At 36.7% G+C, this 23,653-nt stretch overlaps 1 protein-coding gene and 1 non-coding gene across 2 annotated transcripts in view; one reads left to right on the top strand and one right to left on the bottom strand.

Annotated features, from left to right (window-relative positions):
• ITPR2 (inositol 1,4,5-trisphosphate receptor type 2) overlaps nucleotides 1-23,653 on the bottom strand; it is a 428,506-nt gene that overhangs the window by 198,853 nt on the left and 206,000 nt on the right. Inside the window, exons 33-36 of the mRNA XM_054719205.1 lie at nucleotides 18,166-18,294; nucleotides 16,905-17,025; nucleotides 4,335-4,525; nucleotides 2,902-3,044 (exon numbers count right to left, since the gene is read on the bottom strand). Coding sequence (XP_054575180.1) covers nucleotides 2,902-3,044; nucleotides 4,335-4,525; nucleotides 16,905-17,025; nucleotides 18,166-18,294 — 584 coding nt within the window. The remainder of the gene's footprint in view (nucleotides 1-2,901; nucleotides 3,045-4,334; nucleotides 4,526-16,904; nucleotides 17,026-18,165; nucleotides 18,295-23,653) is intronic.
• LOC114231291 (U6 spliceosomal RNA) lies at nucleotides 6,340-6,446 on the top strand. Its single transcript, XR_003617248.2, has one exon. It is a non-coding gene; the product is annotated as a U6 spliceosomal RNA (small nuclear RNA).

Below are 23,653 nucleotides of genomic sequence, written 5' to 3'. Positions count from 1 at the left end.
GAATTTCTAGCTTAGCATATATGGTTCTTAATTAAGCTGATTTGTAAGATGACCCTGTGAGACATGTCTTCCTGGAAAAACAAAAAGATGTAGGCTATAAGGGAATGATCTGATGATTCCAGTGACATAACAGGAGTGCTATGGGACAAGCGACATTTCACTAGATAATGGCTAGTAAGTGGCTTATCAGGTGTCAACGTGATGGACAATGACTTCTCATGGACTCTCTTAACTCATCCTTATAACAAGCCAATGCTACAGGTTACATTGCCATTCTAGTTTTACTAATGAGAAAACTGAGGTCTAGAGAGAGAAAGCAACTGGCCTCTAGTTACATAAGTATTAAGGGGTGGCATCTGGAAATAGTCCCAGGTCCATCTGACTTCAGAGCCAAGACTCTGAAGCCCCACTCTGTGGTGACATGACTCTGTTCACTGATCTCTTGAGTCTCAGAGGTACTGTGAAGAGAGTCCCAACAAAACTAGGCTGCACACGGCCGCCTCTTACACGACATGGTAAGGGCTCTAGCAGCTGTAGTGGCAATGCCATAAACTAGACAAAGAAGCTGTCACCTTCTGTTGGGGGAGTTGCCTAGGGCTGACAGAGAGGGTTTCAGCGACAAGATGACATTTAACTATGAAGATTTCACCTGGCAGGGAACAGTGGAGAGGTAGAAGGCATCCCTGCAAAGGGAACAGTAGGAACAAAGGGTGGGGCCAGAAAGCTGACCCTCACGTCCAGGAAATGATAGTTCTCTCACTGGCAGCTGACACTGAAAGTCATGGAAGAGGAGAGTGTAAACGATGTGGTCTGGAAAGAAGGAACTGGGAATATCATGCTAAAGAGTCTGGAATTTACTCTATAGAAAATAGGTTATTGTTTTAAAGGGCCTGAATAACCCTGCCTACATGTGGAAAAAAAAAATCCATCAATGGCAGCGGGAAAGATGATATGGAAGAATGAGAACAAAGCAAGAGATGAATGGAGCATGTGATGGGGTAAGGATACAAGAGGCGATATGGAAATAAAGTAGCCAAGTCTTCACAGCAAAGGAAACCATCAACAAAACGAAAGGGCAACCTACTGAATGGGAGAAGATATTTTCAAACAATATATCTGACAAGGGGTTAATATCCAAAATTTATAGCATTCATACAATATAAAAACACACACAATCGGTTTAAAATATGGGAAGTCGACCTTTCTCCAAATAAGACAAATGGATGACCAAAAGACACACGAAAAGATATTCAACACCAGTAATCATTAGGGAAATGCAAATCAAAACCACTATGAGATACCACCTTACATCTGTCAAAATAGTTATTTCCAAAAAGACATTTACAACTGTTAAGGATGTGGAAAAAAGGGAAGCCTCATACAATGTTGGTGGAATTAAAAATTGGTGCAGCCAATATGAAAAACAGTAAGTAGATCCCTCAAAAAATTAAAAGTAGAACTACCTTATGACCCAACAGTTCCACTTCTGGGAATTTATCAGAAGAAAATGGAAACATTAATTTGAAAAAATATATATATGCACCCCTATATGTTCATTGCAGTATTAAATACAATAGCCAAGATACGCAAGTAACCTAGGTGTACACTGATAGATGAATGATGGATAAAGATGTGGAAGATATATTCCATTGTGTGTGTGGAGATATATATTTAGAATATTACTCAGCCATAAAAAAGAATGAAATATTGCCATTTGCAACAACATGGATGGACCTAGAGGATATTATGCTAAGTGAAATGAGTCAGACAGAAAAAAGACAAATACCATATGCTTTCACTTATAATTGGAATCTAAAAACAAACAGAAACATGAACAAACAAAACAAAACAGACTTATAGATATAAAGAACAAACTGATGATTGCCAGATGGGAAGGCAGAAGGGGGAAAGGTGCAAAAAGTAAAAGGAATTGAGAGGTACAAACTTCTGGTTATAAAATAAGGCCCAGGGATGTAATATCCTCATACCCAGCAATATCCTCATATCCTCAACCACACAGGAGTTGGCTGTGATGGATGATGGTCAAGGGGACTGGCAGCCTCAACCAACTCTCCATCCAGATACTCTCCCAAGAAGAGCAAGTAGCTCTGCCTGGCGGTCTTGAGTCTACATGTGATTTGCTTGCAAATCACTCAATGAAGTGCCCTCCACGTTAAGACATTTTTCTTCTTTCTGAGGCTTATGCTACTTTTTCTCACAACTGCTTAATACTGGCAGATCGTCCTTGAAATTTTTCACTTACCATTCACATAAAAATATTCTAAGATAAATATATTAGCTATAACAGATCTGACAATGCCACAAAAATGCTGTGAAAAATAAGTAAATGAAAGATCTGCAGAGGAGGATCATCAGGGCAACATGGCAGAGTCCTGAGTCTGAGACATAATAGCTCTTTACCTGATGCATACATGACCCTCAGCTCCCTCATCTCTAAAATGAGGCTGACCTCTCAATCTCTGAGTGTTTATGCAGATCAGATAAAATAGGTAAACCCACAGGGGACCATAATGCACATAGTGAGATCTCAATAAATGTTAGCTCCATTTGCTTTCCATGTGAGTGAAAATTGGTGACTTTAGACAGGAATCTTTTTAAGGGTCACATCCTATAGGTATAGAAAGAAATCAGAACCAAAATATTATTTGATGTGATATTGTGTGCCAATCATGACACATTCTACTTGCAGTAAAATATGACTTTCACCAGCATAAAATTTCAATGACGTCAAATTATTTTGGAAGTATATTTTAACATGGATTTTAGACCTTTGACATACTCTATGGACTATCCTTATGTGCCAGCAGCGTAAAAAGCAGAAATGTTACAGGCCATCTCGGTTTGGTTATACTAACGGGGTCGCAGATCGCACCCACTTACTTGGACATGAAAGCACCGCATCGGATCCTTGCATCACTCCCCTCAGGGAACAGTAGCTCTGGACTGTACAACACATCAACCAACACTGAGAATTCAGCCTGCATCATTGGGCTGAACTGTTGCTCCAAGGAGGCCACTACATCCTAAGGAAGAAAGCACAAGAGAACCTGTATGAAGACCTAAGTCAGACTTCATCCTTTGAAGACATGACAAGCTGAGGAATACTAACCAGGAATGAGATGTGGGAATTTCACAGATATACCCCACCTTCCCATGGTACCCAATATCTGTTCTTTCGGTACAGTCTGGTTTTCTGTATCAGTGCTGCTTGGTTCTCTGTTGTCATTTATAAGATAAAGGAGAGGTGGGTAACTTATATGATTTCTAAGATATACACACAAGATGAAAAGCCAATAAAACCACTGATACAGGCCTTGAATTGTCTAGGGTTGTAATAGACACATGACAGGTATTCATCAAATTAGAATTGGAACATGCCTGTGCAAGAGCTACAAAAAAAAAAAAAAAAAAAGGTTTTCTATGTGTCATTGGTCATCTGGAACTAACCATTTCTTCCAATGGGAAAATTCCTTGTTATATTGTTTGAAAAAATGTATAGAATATAATCCCTTCCCTCTTACAATAAAGAGTCTTAATAATATCACCTAGTCTCCAATCATCAGCACCTCTTAAATGTCTCTCACGCCCTCTATTCCCATAGCCACCAATCTGTTGACCCGGCCTTCATTGTTGTATGCAACACCTGTTCATTCATTGCATTCATACCACCATCTGGCTGGGATCTTAAGTAATTCTTAACTAATCTGCCTTCCTCTAGTCTCTTCCTGTTAATCCTATCCTGCAAACCAATAACTGCTTAATCATGTATAATGACATTTTTCCCAAAAAATTGTAATGACCTTTAATGACCTGAATAGCCTTCAAGTTCATCATACTGAAACTAACTTGTCTTTTTAATCACATGTAATGCTTATCTATTAAAACTCTGAACCTCCACCAATTAATCTACATGTAACCTCTCATAATATTTATTCCAGTTCATGTCTTGACCATTTCTTCAACACAATACCCTCATTTGCTCCAATGAAATTCTCTATAATTATGTGGGTAGGAAGATGTCTGTTATGGTTTGAATTGTGTCTTCCTCAAAACTCCTATATCGAGGTCCACGTCCTAACCCCCCGTATTTCATAATGTGACTGTAATTGGAGAGAGGGCCTTTACAGAAGTAATTAAGGTAAAATGAATTCATATGTGCTGGCTCTAATACAATATGACCAGTAGGAAGTTATAAAGTAAAGCCTGGTCCCCAACTAGAATTGGATATTTTCAACCATATTTTACTTGTGTAACTACATATGTTAATGATGTAATTTAGAAAATATTAATGCCATTTCATGCTCGCATTTTACCTGTAACTTTTCAATAATATTTCTATAATCCCAAGCAGGTCCTCCAAGAGCTTCCTTAAAGCGGGGTCCAGAGCGAGCTGACAGTCTCCAACCCATGGCTGCCCTCTGCACCATATTTGAATGGTTCTTCATGAAAAGAGTATTAACTTGACTATCCAAATCCACTGGAATAGCAATTCCACGATTCTTTGCTGAAAAAGAAAGATTTTTAAAATATTTCCCTCTTGATTTGACTAAAGCTTTTTACACATTATCAAAATAATTGTATAAACAGAGAACAAATAAAAAAGAAAAACATGAGATCTGGAATGTAATGGACAGAAGGCGACTATGCTTAACAATATTGTACTATATATATATTTGCAAGTAGCTAAAGAGTAGATCTTAAAAGTATTCAAGAAAAAAACCTGTAACTATGTGAGGTGACAGATGTCAACTAAATCTATAATGGTAATTATTTTTCAATATACTTATTACAAATCATTACGTTGTACACCTTAGTACAATGTTATATGTTAATTAAAAAGAAAAAGCATCAAATCTTTAAACTCTGCCATTAACTTATTTTATATAACTTCAAAAGCTTTTAACATAATAGTATGTCAATTTTTAAGGCCAGTTATTAAAGTGGGCTCATTAAATATTTAAGAACTTACTTGATTTCTTATGCTTAATGTTCGAAATGTACTTTTACAGCACTACTATAGAAAAACCTTGCATGACAAACATGCACATTTGTACTTCCCCAGTTGCCAAGGAAAATAAGAAAACATAAGAAAATCCTGCTGGCCCATTCATTAATTAGTGTGTATGTGTCTGTGCACACACATGTACATACACACAAAATTTTCAATGATAAAATACCCTAGAGGAAAAAAAGTTTTTAATGGAAGATATACAAAACCTGCATTGGAAAATGGCACACAGTATATGTCCTTCTTCCCCAAATCAACTGAAATTCATATTTTATCAGACTTATACGACAACATTAAAAAATGAGAATGCTTGTCATGAGGAAAACAGAAACGTGGAGGCATTTCTGTGGAGTGAGGATGGGATTAGTCCCTTAGAGAAGGAAGAGGTGGAACTGTTTTATAAGAGATTCAAGTTAGAACAGGCCTCCCTAGGTGCACAGTCAACCAACACTAAGAGTGGTGAGGGGTCTGGGACAGTCATTGGGGCAACTCACTCAGTAAGAACATCTGAATAGCTGGGAATTTAAGGCCCTCCTCCCCCGGACTAGCATAAACAGAGCAGCTGGCAGCAGCGGGATCTATTCAGAGGATAAAGTTAGGAAATGTAGAAATGTTCTCTCCAGAAAGTGGGATACCTGCCTGGAGAGAATGCCAAACGCAGGTGTTAGGACCTGACAGAGAAGTGGAATAGAGCTTGAAGGAACTCCAGAGATCTTCCTCAATAAGACGCAGAAGGGGGGAGAGAGAAGAGGCAGCTCCCGCGAAAAGGTGAGACGACTCCACACACACACACACACACACACACACACACACACACACACACACACACGAAGCCTGCATATCACTTACACAGCCCCTCAACCTGAACTCTGGGTCAGCCCTGTCATTTATTAGTACACGAGACTGCTAGTAGAGAAATCAACCTTCAATTTCTGTCTTCCCTGCACCGGGAGCTGCCCTCCCACCACAGCCCCTCATCCCCTGGAAATGCAGCCTGAGCCAAGTTTGTCTCCAGCCCCTCCTTGGTCTGGAGCCCCTCTCAGCGGCTGAGCCGGTCACTGTCTGCAGTGCTGCTGAACAGACAGGGGACACTGACAGAGGAGAGCCTCAGCATCCGAGCAGCCCCACCTCGCCTGACTTCACTTAGGGAAAAACACAGTGTGAAGATGGAGGCAGAGATCGGGTGTGCGCAGCTGCAAGCCAAGAAATGCCAATTAACACCAGCAACTAAGAGGAAGTCTGGAACAGATTCATCCCTAGAGTCTTTCGAAAGAGCGTGGTGCTGCGGTTGTTTTAATAAATTTCTGTTAGTGCTCGCTTCGGCAGCACATATACTAAAATTGGAACGATACAGAGAAGATTAGCATGGCCCCTGCGCAAGGATGACACGCAAATTCATGAAGCATTCCATATTTTTTAATAAATAAATAAATGAATTTCTGTTGTTTTAATCCATCTGGTTATGTGATTTGTTATGACAGCCCTACAAAACTGGTATAAATGCCAACAGCAAGGAGAAAACTGCAAGAATTTCAGGGGGTGGGGAGAGGATTCCTATAGAAAATCAGACTGGCACCAGACTTCCCACCATCAATAAATATTGAATGCTAGAAGTTAGTACAATAATGGATTTAAAGACCAGATGGACAGAGATTTTGAAACTAAGAGTTTATGCCCATCTGAACGAAAAGTCAGCTGGGCCGGTTTGGCTCAGTTGAGTGTCTACCTATGAAGCAGGATGTCACCATTTGATTCCGGGTCAGGCACATGCCCTGGTTTCGGCTCGATCCCCAGTGTGGGGCATGCAGGAGGCAGCAGATCAATAATTCTCTCATCATTGATGTTTCTCTCTCTCTCTCCCTTTCCTTTCCTCTCTGAAATCAATAAAAATATATATTTTTTAAAAAATCAAATGTCATTCCCAAATAAAAACATTTCAGAATATGCAAGGCTCAGAATTTTTTCTCTGAAACCCTATGAAAATTACTCCCTCCCAAAACAAGAAAGGAATCCAAGAAAATGTCGACATGAATACAAGAAATCGTGGCAACTGGGTGTGAATATTAAGCAAAGAATAAAGCTAGAAACAAAGGAAAAACCTGTTAGATATTAATGACTGGGAAATTCTCTTCTGTAGAAAAGGTTCAATATCACAGCACTATATTCTGTCTCTAATGTTTATACTATTAAAAAAACAACTTACCCATCATCATATTATAGAGCTCTGAAAATGTATTTTTAAATGTTATCAACCTTTAAGATATGTCATTATATTTTAGAGTAGAATACAAATGTTACAGTTATAATAACATAAACCCTGCAATCTAGTAAGCAATCATTAGAACACAGAGGGGGGGCGGGTAAGGGGGAAAATGAAGGCAGTATTTAATTTCCTTATTGTTCATAGTGTGGATCATATAGACATTATTTAGAGCTGCTAAATCAAGAGATAGATATACAAGGATATCATTTCAAGTTATAATGATAGTCAATGGAAGACTTTATAAAAATGAATGGAAATGGGAAGGAAAGAACGGGGGCAGAGGGCGAGTGAGAATGAATGAATAAATCTGGCTTGTTTCATATAATGAAAGGAAAGCAACAACAGTAGACAGAACTGAAGCTGAAAGGTACTTAAAAACTTATTTGAAAAGAAACAATTTCAGCTACCTACACAAAGAGTTACCAATTTAAAAAAACAGCTCTGGCTGAAGTTTCAAGGAAATAATAACACCTCCAAGACAACCCTAAACAATCAATTGCACCACTCCCTAGATTTCTCTAGTGAGTGTTTTCCTAATATTCATCATAAAGTTCCCTTTTCCAAAGCATACATTGTATCTGTTTACGTCCATCACTCACAGCAGAGCAACTGCACTCCTGTCCCATCTGAGGGACAGACACTGCCAAGCTGCTCGTATTTTTATAAATACTTAACCCCGCACGGTGAGCAAATCTTGGCAAGACTCTCATCCTTTTCTGGCTGCTTCACACATAAGCTGGGTTTGCTCTAAACATTTACAAGTCAGAGGACAATACTGCTTATCCGTTATTTTCTAAGCAACAAAAATCATAAGCCTTAATATTGCTCAAAACACATATAACCCAGTTTCCACTACCATTGAAACAAATGGGGGAGGGGCGTCGGGACATATCTCCCCTTTCAAAATCATGTTCGTTCGATACAACCAACCATCAAATCAGTGTTGTTGCCATGGATGTAACTTACGCAAAGAAGTGCTCAATGAATATTTTTTAATGACACCAATGGGAATGTAGCCAATGGCAGCACCTCTGTTGTTCTTAGCACACACACACACCCCCCACACACACACACACATTAGTGAGGTCAGGAACATCTCACCCACCTTCCAAATTCCCAGATGTCCCTGAGAGCGTCTGCCACTATCCCACTATAGCCAGCACCACGGGCTGAGGAGACTTCAATATTCCAAAATTTTTGAAAGGGATTTTTTGTTGTTGTTGTTATTCTCAAAGCTGTGCCACTTTAATTGGTATTTTCTAGTCTCCCATCTTAGCACAAATTGCACAATATAAATTAACTGGATAAGATATAGTATTTTCTCATGACCACAGGTAAATTCTAGCCAAAGGCTAAATCACAATTTCTTGGGAATAAAAGAAAATTAACTAGTCAATTGGGGAAAACAGAACTTGAATTAAAGTAAGTCAGCTGTGTAGATACTAATAAAAAGTGTCCCAAACAAATGTAAAACTATTAATACCTTTAGAGACATGGCCTGAAATAGAGTCTCTGCACTGTCAAAATATTATAAATATGAATTTGAAAGCAAAATTTAACAATGGAAATTTGGCTTTCCATATATTTGTTTTAAAATTAAAACAGAAAAGAAGTTGTGACTAGAAAAAGAAAATAATTCATTCATGATCTCACAAGAACATTAATAACTAGAACAATATTTTCCAAATGCAACCAAAAAATGATCGAAACATAGCTTATGTTTATTCAGCTAGAAAAATTGTTATGAATAGTATAGTGAAATATGAACTAGGACGTATTCCTGGGATAATGGTTATTCTCTGTCTTCTCTTCTTCTTAATAAAAAAGAACTAATGAATTTACTACAACTAGTCACTCTTCTGGTATGTAGCATTAACTCCAACTGTGTGCTTTAGTGGTCACATTAACATTTAAAATGCTTAAAAAAGAAATACTCCTGCCCTGGCCAATGTGGCTCAGTTGATTGGGCGTCGTCCCATGCACCAAAAGGTTCCTGGTTCGATTCCTGGTCAGGGCACATGCCTAGGTTACAGGCTCCATTCCTGGCAGGGGGTGTGCAAGAGGCAGTTGATTGATCGACCAATGTCCCACCTTACATCAGTGTTTCTCTTTATCTCCCTCTCCCTTCCTCTTTCTCTAAAAATCAATAAAAATATTTTTTTTAAAAAGAAAAGAAAATGCTGCTAAGTACAACTGAGATACCATCTTGCTAAGAATATTTGGTCAGAGAGTAAGTATATGGAGTCCTTAAAAAACTAATAGGAGAGAGCATGGATTGTTAATAATGCATTTGTCTTTTGTAGAACCTTGCCTAGAGAAAGCTTGTTCCTTCAAAGGAGCTATCTTTATCCACAGGTACTTTGATCATTAGGCTAACCTGCTAATTAGGCTTATAAATCGTGAAAATTCTCTGGATATGACAAGTCTTCACAATCATTTTAAGATGTAATCAAAATCGATTTCTAATTATTATTCATTAAATATTGCATATTATGTAAAAATGTTAATTAGACAAAATTACTGATGATATCTGCCAGACCAAGATGCCTGAGAACACACACACTGCAGTGAGAGGTGCCCTGAAAAAAAATGCTGAGAAAGATAAACTGACAGGTAGGGGGAAAGGCAGCAGCAAGTGCAAGCATTAATTAGAGCACGTGGTTGGTTGTCAAGCCCAACTGTACGAGCTCTCAAGAACAGCAGGTGCAAAGAAAGGGCCAACAACCAAGGGGTGCGCAGAGAGTGGCACCTATTCTGTATCATGTGAAAATATCCAGGAAACATCTGTACTGAAGCACTAGTGTGTTTAAATATGAAGAACATTAAAGATATGAAATGCATTTTTCCTGTTTGGCACTCAAACTATACTGAATTAATCCCCAAATTGAATAAAGAATATAATGTTATGGGTTATGCAAGAACTAGTATTGGCACACCTGACTAGTCATCTGGAAAAAATAAAGTTGATGCTATGCCCCTATACCTTACAACTAAATATATTCCAGATAGCTCAACATTATAAACAGCCACATCAAAAACACAGACAGAAAACCTACAACCATGAAAATTCTCAGTGGGAATTTTAAAAAATCTCAGACTGATCAAGGACATTCTGAAGATAAAAGAGAATCTGAAAAGCCTAAAAGAAAGTGAATTTCTGCCTACATAAATAAATGTTCATATGGAGAATGAAAATTTAAGAAAAAAAATAGTTACTTATATGCAAAGAGTTCATTTCCTTAATAAATAAAGGGCTAAACAAATTATTGAGAAAAAGAAAACCTTTAGAAAAAGCAAACAAAGCATAAGAAGTGACAGTTCACTGTAAAGGAAATAACAATGACTTAATCATATAGAAAGGTTACTTTCCTCACTTATAAAAAGATATACACTTTAAAACTCTAATGATATTTTCTACTTATAAGGTTGGCAAAAATTGGGAGATTTGAGAACATACCACATTGTCAAGGAGAAAGATACTCTCCTACATTGCTTGTGGCATGTAAATTGAACAATCTCTATGGAAGACAGTATCTGTCAAAATTAAAATACCCAGAAATTCTGCTCCTAGATAGTTACCTTATTCTCCCTCATGTGCAAAATGACTGGAAAAAACATAAACAAACAACAATGGGGTTAAATAAATTAAAATATAGGCACACAGTAGAATATTATGCAGCCAATGACAAGAGTAGAATGTTCATTAATTTATTTATAATTACCCATTTATTTGATTCATGCAATAAATATTTGAGTAGCTACTGTGCTCTAGGCACTGAGTCAGACTCTAGAACTATGTAACAGATAAGGTACTTAGTTTTACTGCTTTGTTGTTTCTGTACTTGTTTATTTACCCTGGATGTGCTAGAAATTCATTGAGGGCAGGAAATATGGTTTCACAGGCTGCATTTTCCCAACAATTAAAATAAGGTATTTCAGATAATGAAGGATCATTATAAGTCAGCTGAATTAAGTACATGAACAACTTTATAAGATTTGGTCCTATCTTGTAATACATGCAGATTTAATTTTTAAAAAGTAATAATGGAGTTTTTAAAAACCGTAATTACAGGAATGTATTATGTCTAATTCTTTTTACAATCTACCTAATAAAAGAGTAACATGCTAATTGACTATACCTTCATGATGCCCACCAGCCAATCAGGAATGAGTATGCAAATTAACCCAACAAAGCTGGTGGGTTAATTTGCATACACCGGCGCCGAGAGGCCAGGGGCGGGATGCTTGCGGCATCACCATGGCGATGACGCAGGCGTTCTGCACCACCCCAGCCGCTCCGGGCCTCTGGGCAGTGTGGGAAGGCAGAAAGGCGGCTCCACGCCTGAGCAGAAAGGCTGCTCTGGCCAGAGGGAAGGCAGTGCCAGCAGCCAGGAGAAGGAAGGCCCATTCTTGCACGAATCTTCATTCGTGAATCAGGCCACTAGTCAATTATAACATCCTAGATACATGGATACAGATATGTTTGTTTTAACAGAGACTAAATTTCTTTTCTCAAAGGGTTAATATACATGTTCAAACTGGGGGCGGGAGAACAATTGGCTTGAAGATTAATGTTGATTATTCAAACCATTTGTAAAAGATATTTTACAGAATTTCCATTTGGAAAAAACATTTTGTTGCCAACAAAGTACCCAATATTAATCCTCCCGAATCATTTGAAGATTATGAAACATATGGAACAAAATTCTTTTTTAAATGCAATAATATGAAAGTCATTCTTGGATGCTTTTTTTCAAAGTACTTCTAGCACATACTGTTGTATTTTATATAAATGAGTAAACTGAGTAACAAGGAATGACCAAGGGCATTCATATTTATCCATAGTATGTATCTTCAAGGTTTAAAATGGGTAATGTTGCATAAACTGATTTGTGATAGTAGAGTGTCACAAATGTCTGCTAGCATGTCGGTCTAGAAGGGCTTCAGATCCTGGCTCTGTCCCCATCTGTTCATGTGAACTTGGGTGAGTTACCTAACCTTGTAGAATTTGGGAGGAGGGTAAGAAACTAGGAAAAGTAGATGAAGCTCAGATGATGAGGGACTTTCTAAGCCATGGTAAGGAATATGACTCTTAAGTGCAACAGAAACTTTTAAGAAGGTGAGTGATATAACCTGATGTGCAATTTGAGATCATGATGTTATTTAGGAAATGGACTGTAGCAAGACAGGAATGGAGGTAGGGAGTTGAGTAAAGAGACAATTCTGTAGTTCATGTCAGATAACGGTGGGTCTGAACAGGGTGTCTCACAAGACAAAGGAAAAAATATGTACTTTGCAAGTGGAACCCAGAGAATCTGCTGTTGTGTTTAATAGAAGTGAGCAAAAGGGAAGAATCAAATGTGACCCCTAAGGTTTTTAAAAGAAAAATAATTGTAAAATAGTTATTCTTTACAGTGGTATAAAAATATGCCTATTACAGCTGTCATATATTAGTTAAAACCCTATTCTTAGGAAGCTGTAAAAGAAGTTCATTCTCACGTTCAAATGTTGGGAGATAATTATTATGTTCCCTTCAGATATCTTTTGTCTAAATATTTCAAGTGTTTTTAATCACTACTTAAGTAAGATGGGTTTAGATCCCTTTACTACCATGAATGCTCACTTCTGAATGCCTTTCATTTCGGTTATGTTTTTTCATGATCAGTAACCACCAATAAATAAAAAGGTAAATCTAACCATCACAAAGCAGAATTTGCTTTTCAACTTCTTCATTCTAGACAATAGCTTTCCATTAATTTCATTTTGATGGACACTTCATAATTATTGTCTCTCAAAATCGAATAGAGGAGTTAAGATGCAGATTGATGGTGATATAAGTTAGAATAAAGTGAAGACCATAAGAAAATATAAGTGGTCAAATGCAGGTCAGGAATGGTTTTTATGGTGGAATTTGAGGAATGAAAGAGCTGCTGAGAGATGGCAATGATAGAAATTAAAAAAAGAAAGGGAAAAGGTTATGGTGTGAGCAGTGCATGGGGCATGATGGCTCAGTGTGCTGTCACATAGCAGGGGTGTGAGAACCAAAAAGGAAGAAGGTATGATTGTGTTGTGGAAGACACGAATGTTACAATGAGGAATTTGTCTACTTTGTTAGGCAAAGGGACGCCACTGACGGCTGGGGTCTCCGTTGTCGCAATAGATAGAATTTCTCTTCAAGAAGATTACTCTGGTAGCAGATTTAACTAAGGAAAGAGGGAAGTACAGAACAGTGAATTCCAACACAGGTCCAAGAAGGAAGTGATAATGGGTTAAAAAAGGCCTTTATAGAGAGGGAGGAAGGAGAGGTACAAATGCAGAGGACCAGTAGGAACAGAATTTCCAGAGCTTTGAAAACTACTCGGATAGAACCTAGAAACACAGAGGAGGAAGAAAGCATGCCTCTCACAGAGATGAAACTGAGGGTTTACACAAGAACATCACTCTTCTAAACCTCTCTTGATCATTGATTTAGAGATTTTTAAAATTTTCCTTATACTTCCCATCACATATGTCTTCATTGCATATGAAAAGTAACTAGGATTTCCCATTACATCATAAGGTTTCTGGCCAGTAGAGGAAATGGTAGAAAATGAAATCTTATAGCTTAGAAATAAAAGCTATCTTTAGACTAATACAGTGTCCGTGACTATTTTAAACCCCCGAAGCTCTGCTATCCCGCTATGCTTTGACTACACAAGGAATGCCACTGAGGTCGGAACTGAGATGAAAGCACAACATGGATTCTCACTTGTGCCTCACAGTTCTTTGTGTCTCAGCTTCTAAATGTTATGAACAGCATGTCATCTATGCTCTGCGCTGGGCCAACTGGTGTTTTCCCCATTGCATTTGCTAAATACTGAGGGAGGAAGAAGAGGAGGAAAATAAGGAAGAGACAGCGAGAAAGAAAGGGAGGGGGAGGGAAGGAGAGACTTCCTTAACATGTAAAATATAGACATATACTTGGCAGCTGAGACAATGTGTGCCTATGAAAAACGTATCAGATTTCTTTGTTTTTCCTTTGGATTTTGTCTTTTTACTGGTTAGTCAATTTCCCAGCTGATTTGATCCAAATAAAAATGCTCTTAGTCATGTTTTATTATAACTTGAATGTATACTATTAAAAGCTCAGACGTTATGTAAAAGCATGAACAATAGGGCTGGATTCATCTACAATTCCCCCACTCAGAGATAAGCAACGTTAATACTTTATTTATAGCCCTCTGGACATTTTGCTATGTGTATCTTTTTAAAGTAAAAACTAGGTTCTCTTCTATGTCCTTCTTCATTTTGGACACATATTATGGCCTCTTCCTTGATTTCTTCCCTTCCCTTTTTGAATCACTCAGTCCTGAAACTTAAGAAGGAGCAAAGTTAAGTGTCAGCGCTGAGCAGGGAGCCCACCAGGAGCTGAGGCGGTCCAGAGCACTGGCGCCCAGACGGGAGCGGAGGCGCCTGTGTGGAAGGCTGCCAGCAGTGGGGAATCAGAACTTGAGTGGGGTGAGAAGGGCACCCACACTGAAGAAGAACCCGGCAGGGGTGTCAGAGGTGAGGAGGGTATTCATGTGACCAAGTGACCCCACACAGAGAGCAGAGACCACGCTAGGTGGAGAGGATGTCCCCAAGAGAGGCAAGCAGCCTGACTCAGAATGTGGGAGCCTCCCTGGGAGGGTGTCAGAGGCCAAACTGGCAGAGGGCACATCCTTTGGGGTGGCTAAGCCCAAACGGGCTGTGGGAGAACAGGGTGTGAGAAAGAAGGGATCCCGGGTTTGGAAGGATTAAAGTGATTCTTTTATTGAGGGAGAACCAGCATGCTTGTGTGTTATGGGCCGCTGAGTCGGCTCCAATGTCAACCCTATGAGTGGGTGAGATCCATAACGTCCTGTCCAAAATAGGCCTGCTCAGCTCTGTAGACTCATGCCTCTGGCTTCTTTAAATATATATATTTTTTATTGATTTTTTAGAGAGGAAGGGAGAGGGATAGATAGAGAGTTAGAAACATCGATGAGAGAGAATCATCGATCAGCTGCCTCCTGCACACCCCCCACTGGGGATGTGCCCGCAACCAAGGTACATGCCCTTGACCGGAATTGAACCTGGGACCTTCCAGTCCGCAGGCCGACGCTCTATCCACTGAGCCAAACCGGTTTCGGCAACCTCTGGCTTCTTTAATGGAGTCAATCCATCTCCTGTTTGGTCTTCCTCTTTTCCTGCTGCCTTCTATTTTCCCAGCATTGTTGTCTTTTCCAAAGAACCCTGCTGTCTCATGATGCCTCCAAAGTAGGACAGCTTCAGTTTTGTCATTCTTGCCTCCAATAATGTACAGCTTCCTTACAAACTGAATTTTTCAATTCAGGAACAGTATATCTCTCCATTTATTACAATCTTTTGTATCCCTCAAAATGTTATTATAATATATTCTCTCATGTTCCTTGTGAAGTTATCCCTTAAGCATTTAATATTTTTTATTGCTATTGTGACTGATATCTTCTTCACAGTGTATTCTGTTTCTTTTTAGTATACAAAAAAAAAAAATCTATCAAGCCTGTATTAGTCTCTTAGTGTTAATCATTTTCAATTATCCTCTTGGGCTATAACTGCTTTTTAATTTATTTTAATTAAAATTGAGCAGTCATTAAATTTTGTCAATATAAAAATCACGTAGGTATGGGGAAAAGACTAAAAAATGTTTAAAAAGTCAGTAATTAGTTAAACCATTTATTCAGTATCCAATATTTACTGAGCACATACTATAACCTTAGCCAAGTTGCCTCATCTAGAAAATTCTGTTTCTGCAACTAAGAAATGTAAATACTCAATAACCCTATTTAAGAATTAAGTGAGATAATGAATGTAAATTGCTTAGCACTGCACATGGTAAGTGCTCAATAAATGTCAGCAGTAATGACACACACTGTAAGCTGCCCTTCCCAATGCCTGCAGAACCAGCCTGAGGAGAGAATGGTCAAGCTCCTCTGATTTTTAAGTCCAGCCAAGCCTGTACTTCTTTTCCCTCCTCCCTTCTGCCATCTATAAGGTGGCCCTAGTTAATGTCAACAAAAGAAAAGATGAGAGAGAAATCTATGAGAAATTCTTTCTAGAATTTACTCATCCTTGCCATTTGTAATGTTTGAAGCCTTCCACTCATAATAGACTCTCAATAAATACTGATGGATATCAAACAAAATTAGAAAACTAAAAAATCCTCAATAAGGCCTACCATCAGTTGAAGGTATTAATAAGTCTGGCTACTTAATAGACAAGACAATTCCAGAATGAAATCTGAGATAATTAAACAAAACTCATTCCTATAAAATCTCAATGGCTTAAAAGTGCCATATGTAATATTAAGTTTAAGTTTACAACTAGAACAATTAAACAATAAAATAATTAAATTTTAAGGTAGTTTTCTAAAAGAAATATAATTATATTATCCTCTCCAAAATTACACAATATTCAGAATCATTTGCTAATCATTACTGCTAAACTTTACAGAAATTATACCTGCTTTCTTACTAAATTATAAACTGAGAAGCTGCTTATTTTGCCTATTAGCCAAAAGCCTGATTTCTTCAACAAAATGTAAAATAAGTAAAATCCGACACTGTGACTTACCCACTTCAGCCAAAGTTCTGATACAGGACTCCACAGAGGCCTTCTGGGCTGGGTTTGGCCAGGTGCAATTGTAAATTCTGAAGGCAGATTGCAGCAGCTGAATAAAAACTGGCTGGTGTGTCTGAAGACAGAAAGAAGAAAGGCAAATAGGCCACTAAGCCATTAACGCACCTGATACAGTATTTATGCATTATCAAAGTAGCTCATCAAAATGAAACATAATATAATTTTTTTAGTTTCAGAGCTATTAAATGCATATTAATTCAAAAATATTTATTACGTACCTACTTCATGAGAGGCATGAGCCAGACACTATAGAAAGTCAATTATTTGTATTCTTAATCAGAAAAATATAGCATTTCTTGAAGTCAGTGACATGAACTTAAGTATATTTTTATAATCTCTGGTTTATTTATCAGTATAAATAGAGAGAAGGTGTTTTGGATGTATTTGATTGCACGTTTTGGTTTCCATATGATGGGTAAGCAGAGGAGATAACAATTTTGAAATGGTTCAATCAAACAGTTCTAAAGTTTTTTCTAAAGAAAGTGTAATTGAAATTATATTTTTATAAGAGCAATATACAGTTATTGTAAAATATTTGGAAACCACTGATATGAAAATTATCAATTATTCTACTACATAGGGATAATCAGTATCAAAATTTTGAAGATAATTACTGTACTGTGTTTTTCCGTGTATGCATGAAAACATGGATGACAGTATAATGCAATTCTGTGGCTTGTTTTACTTTTACTTCATGATCATGTCCTAATCATAAATATTTCTTTTAAAACATGATTTTTAATAAATACTACAGATACACTGGATTTATTTAGCTACACTCTGTTTGTGGTGTCAACTTTGTAGTTTATAAATACTTGAGTGAAAATCATGCTATATAAAACACTCCTAATTATTTCAGGACAAATTACTAAAGTGGAATTATTGAGTAAAAATGCCTATCCATTTAAATAATTGTGTAATTTATTTCAACAGTTGGAAAACAGTCATTAAACAATATGAAAGTTCCCATTATGCTTTGAGGGGGAGCAAGAATAATTTAACTTGAAGATGGGGCTTCTCTATTTAAAATAAAGTTCAGTAAAGTCACAAAGGAGAGTAACAGTAATGAACATGAGAAATGTCATCCTCAGAAATGTAGGGAAGGACTTCTTTATCAGGTTAAAGGTCCTCCTACTTGAGTAAGGCACATACATTCTGTGTGGAGGAATGCTTTGCATGTGTTGGTTTAAGCTACCTGGAGGCTGGTACTGTTGTCTGAGAAGGGAGAATTGAAGAAGCCGCTCACGATGCTCATGATGGACTCAGTCACACACTTCTCCAGGGAGGTGTCTGCGTGTTTCCTGTCTGTGGTTGTGTTGCAAACCTGGGAGTAAAAATAAAACAGCTCAATACATTCTATCACATCTTTGAATTATAACTCAATACTAGGACCTTCTAAAAATGGCCTGAAATGGTGGTTTATAACATTTCTTCTGCTTTTGAAAGTTGCTTTGAATAGAAATACCTCTGCCTAAAATCTGTAGTAGTTCCTCCTTTACGTTTGGTTATCATCTCATCCTAGGACCAGAATCCATTCACAGACACCCCTCCCCTCTCGCAGCCCCTTCTTCCTGAACCACATCTCCCTACTGTTGGGCACAACCTTCTCCCTCCACCCCCAAGCTTAGATTTTCTGAAAAATACCTTTCCAGTCAATCTGAAGAAGTCAAAGAGGAAACAGTCATAAGTGTAAGAAAGTGGTGAGTGTGATTAATGGGGACTTATATCTGTACCAAGCCCCAATGAGAGGATGCAAACCAGAAAGTATCTGGAAAGGAAAACAGAAAGCTAAAAGAGGATAAAATCCTTTCCGATAATTTTGACGTTTTCATCCACAGGTTTATCTGGGTGCATTTGTGGGCTTGCTTCTCAGAGTAGGCAAAGCGGGACGAGACAATGCCAGAGCTGAGGATAAATCAGAGAACATAGACTCTGAACTTTATATGTGATTTAATGTGGCAGAAATTTGTAATTTTGCTAAAAAAACAACGGCTCATTTCCAAGTATGTCAGGGTAGACAAATTGCAAAAGCTAAGATACATGATTAAAAACGAATGAAAAACAAAGATGGGTGATGAAAAGACAAGAAGATAAAAAGAAGAATAAAGGGGGGTGGGGGAGTATGCAGTTTGAAAAAAACAGAGTGAGAAAGTTTAAGTATTCACTTAATATGGCAGGTAAATATTATGGTGGCCATATGTTCCAGATATTTCAATAAGGTGATTAATCAAAAGAATAAGTAAATGCAATTTAATATGATATTGCTTTAAAACCTTTTACACAAATAAATTCACAAAAGAGAAATATTCCCTTCTCAAACCACGTGTCTCAATGTTTTGGTTTGAAAATAACAGTAATTGCTAAATGGAGATGGAAGAAAGAGCAGAGGATTTGTTTTGCTTTTAAGTTACTTCCCATGGGGGCAATTCATTTCTTCCTCATCTATCAAATGACATCTATCTGACAGGGCCGTATTAGAAGTAATCTCGTACAGTTATTGTAGGGAACAGTGCAATCAAAGAAAGTAAATTGTGTCAAATTATATAATCATTTCATTATCGTTCCAGCATATAACATAGTACGTGGCATATACAAGATATTCAATAAATGTTGTGAAATGAAAAATCAATTAATTTAAAAAATGGAAGAACAAGAAAGGACTATTATTTTGTTTTAGGTTAACTTTGGGTTAAGCTATATTTGTGGAACATCTAAGCAAGGACTAAAATTTAATGTGGCCCCAGAATAATATAAAATCAATTTTCCCATAATGGATATGAAGTAGGATTTATTGCATTTAGTATCTTTCCAGCACTGGCTTTTATAGTGAAAATTTCTGATCGGTAAGATAAAAATATATTAAAGTGGAATAGGTACCAGACCAATGCTGCCATCCGCAGCCCAAATAACCTTCCTCCGCAGCCAGTGACATTTCACACAATTGTGGGGGGCTCTCTGGAGCTAGCAGAGCATCACACTGCAGTGCCTGCAAACGCACACTTGCTAAAGAGGCAGCAAGATTTGCTTTAGTCAGTGGATTAATAAAAGCAATTTATTTCTAGCTAAAGGCTTCCCTCAAAATCCTGGGTAATGAAAAGTCTACGTTTAAAAAAAGTTTTCTTAAAGTAGCCAAAATGTCAGACAAATGAATTTAATTATTACTCTGCAGACATGGATATTCTGTTGATGAGCTGGCAAAGTTTGGGGAAATAAAACAAGACACATAATTTGTAAATTAGTATATATTTATAACACCAAATTTATTTTTGTCTTCATTTCAGTGCAACCACTAATTATATAGCTATAATCAAGTTTTTTTATTTATGTTCTATTATAATTTTAAAGTGCACATAATTTGAACATATCTTCATCATAATATAAAGTATAATTTTTTAAAGCACATATAATTTGAATATATTATCATCAGAAATATAAATTAAGTAAAACGTTAAAAAATACATATTTTTTAAAGTCTGGGTTTATAAAACTGTGTGGAATCTATTCCTCAATTAATTTGGATAAAGAATTCAAATAATTTTTCAAGATATTTTTCCTGGCCCTAGCCGAGTGGCTCATTGGTTGGAGCATTGCTCCACACACCAAAAGGTTATGAGTTCGATTCCTGGTCAGGGCACATACCTAGGTTTCAGGTTTGATCCCCAGTAGATGTTTCTCTCTCACATAGATGTTTCTCTTTCTCTTTCTCTCTCTCTCTCTCTCCCTCTCTCTCTCTCTCTCTCTCTCTCTCTCTCCCTCCCTCCCTCTCTTTTAAACCAATAAAACATGTCTCCGGGTGAGGAATTTTTAAAAAGGGTATTTTTTTCTGTGCCTATAAATAACATTTTCACCTCTACAGCCTTGCTGTAATATTGTAGATAGGTAAGATATGTAGGAAGACACTTTTAAAATTAAAATCTTTAAAACCTGTTCAGTAAAAAAGAACCTGATAAATAACTAACTATATTTCTTTCTCCTGATATTTATTTTTATTGACTCTTGTCAATAATAAAATCACATCACATTCATTAACTTTTAATGTGTAATACATATATTTTAAAAGTATCAACCTATTTGCACATATATATTTACCATGTAGTGGCATTTTCTCAATACTTATTTTCTTTTTTTTTTAAATCCTCCCTTGAGGATATGTTAGGTTTTTTATTAGTTTTTTAGAGAGAGAGGAAGGGAGAGAAAGAGAGAAACATCGATGTGAAAGAGAAACATCAATCAGTTGCTTCCCATATGCACCCTGACCAGGGAGGGATCCAACCCACAACTTAAATATGTGCCCTGAAAAGGAATCAAACCCACAACCTTTTGGTGTATGGGACCAGACTCTAACCAACTAAGCTACCCAACCAGGGCTCTAAATACTTATTTTAAAAGGCAAGCTTTATCGATTATTTTAATGCACAATCACACTTTAATCCATTTTTGGGATGAACTGAGGTATACATAGACAAAAAAACAAAAACAATACAAATAATTTTTTTTTATTTTCTTAGTTTTTCCTTCTTGTTGGTCTTTTGTGTGAATTCTTTTTTCCCCGCTACTATAAAGAACTGAGCAAAATCCTTTACTTTCAGATTCAGATTTTTTGGGAATGTTTCACCAAAAATAGGAATCAGCAGAGGAGGATATGTAGACAGTTTTATACAACTTGCTGGGCAATAATAAATACACTATGCTATCAACAACCTATGTGTGAAAACACTGTACATTTCCTCATTCCCACAAACTAGCTCTTGCTTATAGGCTCTGCTTGGAGATCAGAGTGAAAGAGAAAGAAGTCAGGTAGCTACTCTGCCTCTACCTCCATCCTCAATATATATTAATGGTAGGAACCCTGACACAATATTCAAAAATACAAAATTATCCACAAACCTAAAATCCAGATCAAACCATGATTAACATCATGGAGTCTTTTCTTCTAATCTTTCTGCTCTATCATATATATTTCTATAATTAAAATCATTCTAGATAATCAGTTTTGTATCCCCTTTTTCATATTTATCATGCAATTATTATTAGCACTTCTCACATTAAAAATCTTCCAAGTGACTTTATAACATCTTATAGATATAACATAATTTTTAAAACCATTTCTCTACAATTAAATATTTAAGTATTTCTATTTGTATATTATCATAAGAGTAAATTGTACTCCTTTGACCATAAATTCTTCATATTATTTCTAATTATTCTCTGAGGACAGATCCTTGGAAGATAAATTACTTGACACATTAAAAAGGTATAGAGGCTTTTTTTAAATGTACATCAAAATACTTTTCTGAAAGACAGCCTAAATCTACACTCTCATCAGCAAGGTATGTGAAACAAAATTTAATACTATCTTTTTATTTCTTATAACTCATAGCTGGAAATTAGATCTTATTTTCCTTTGTATTTTTTTAAATCTTAACAGTTGACTATTTTTTCAGGCAATTACCTTTATTTCCTCCCCTATCAATCATGAATGCCAGGCTTTTGCCCATTTTAATATTATACAGTATTAGTGTTTTTCATATATTTATGTAAGAATCATTATCTTTTTAAATATATAACTTTTCCTATTTTGATGTTCGATATTTTTATGTATGTTTTATGTACTTAAATTTAAAATTTTCAAATAGTGAAACATTATTATTTTTCTTAGCTAATTTCATTCATTGCTTTTATGCTTAAAATGAACTTTCTAATCCAAAGACATAAATATTTACCTATCTTCCATACATTTTTATCATTTCACGATTATCTCTAAAATCCATTGCAATTTATATTATATGATGTTAGGTTAGGAGCTGAGTTCATTTCACCTCAAATAGCCTGTGTCCTCCAATGTCATTTTGATTTAGTTCTAATGAACAATTTTGTTGGATGCCTATTCCATGCCAAGAATGTTCTACAGGGTGGGGCAAAAGTAGGTTTACAGTCATATTCTTATTTAGTAATTACTGTTTTATTTTCTAAATGAACAACTATAAGCCTACTTTGCCCCACCCTGTACTTACCTATGATCAATAGATGAACAAAATATATAAAAATCACTACTCTAATTTATATCATTAATTTGATAATCCAGGGGAAAGAAAACTACAGCCCATGGGTCAAATCTAGCCATATCCATTCATTTACATCTTACCTATGGCTCCTTTCCCTTTAGTAATTGCTGTAACAGTTATGGTAGTTGCCTGAAAGCTGAAATATTAACTATGTTGCTCTTTATGGAAAAAGTTTGCTCATCCCTGAAAATGGTTGATCATTTTTTTATTATATATTAATACCTTACATATGTAAAAATCTGATTCAAGCAATTTATTTCATTTCATTAATACATGTACTTAACTCTATGCTGAGACCACACTTACTTTGTTTTCAAATTCTGTTTGGAGATATTTTTAGCTGCAGTTGACATTTATTTGTCCCATAAAACATACTGAGTACCTGCTATGTGTGAGTCACTGCTCTAAGTCAGGTAGGTAGCCGTGAATCAAACAGACAAAAATCTCTGGCCTTTTTTGTTTCCGTAGAAACAAATATGCATACAAAAATGTCAAGTAGAGGAGGTGGAATGAAGCAAGAGAAGCAGGGACAGAGGGAAAAGGCTGCTACTTTACACAGAGTGGTCAATGGAAGTCTCTGAAGACTTTTAAGCAGGGACCTGAAAGAAGAGAGGAAAG

The sequence above is a fragment of the Eptesicus fuscus genome, chromosome 7 (assembly GCF_027574615.1).
Source record: "Eptesicus fuscus isolate TK198812 chromosome 7, DD_ASM_mEF_20220401, whole genome shotgun sequence".
NCBI lineage: Eukaryota > Metazoa > Chordata > Mammalia > Chiroptera > Vespertilionidae > Eptesicus > Eptesicus fuscus.
Note: the sequence above shows the minus strand (reverse complement) of the source record. Positions and strands in the feature narration are given on the sequence as shown.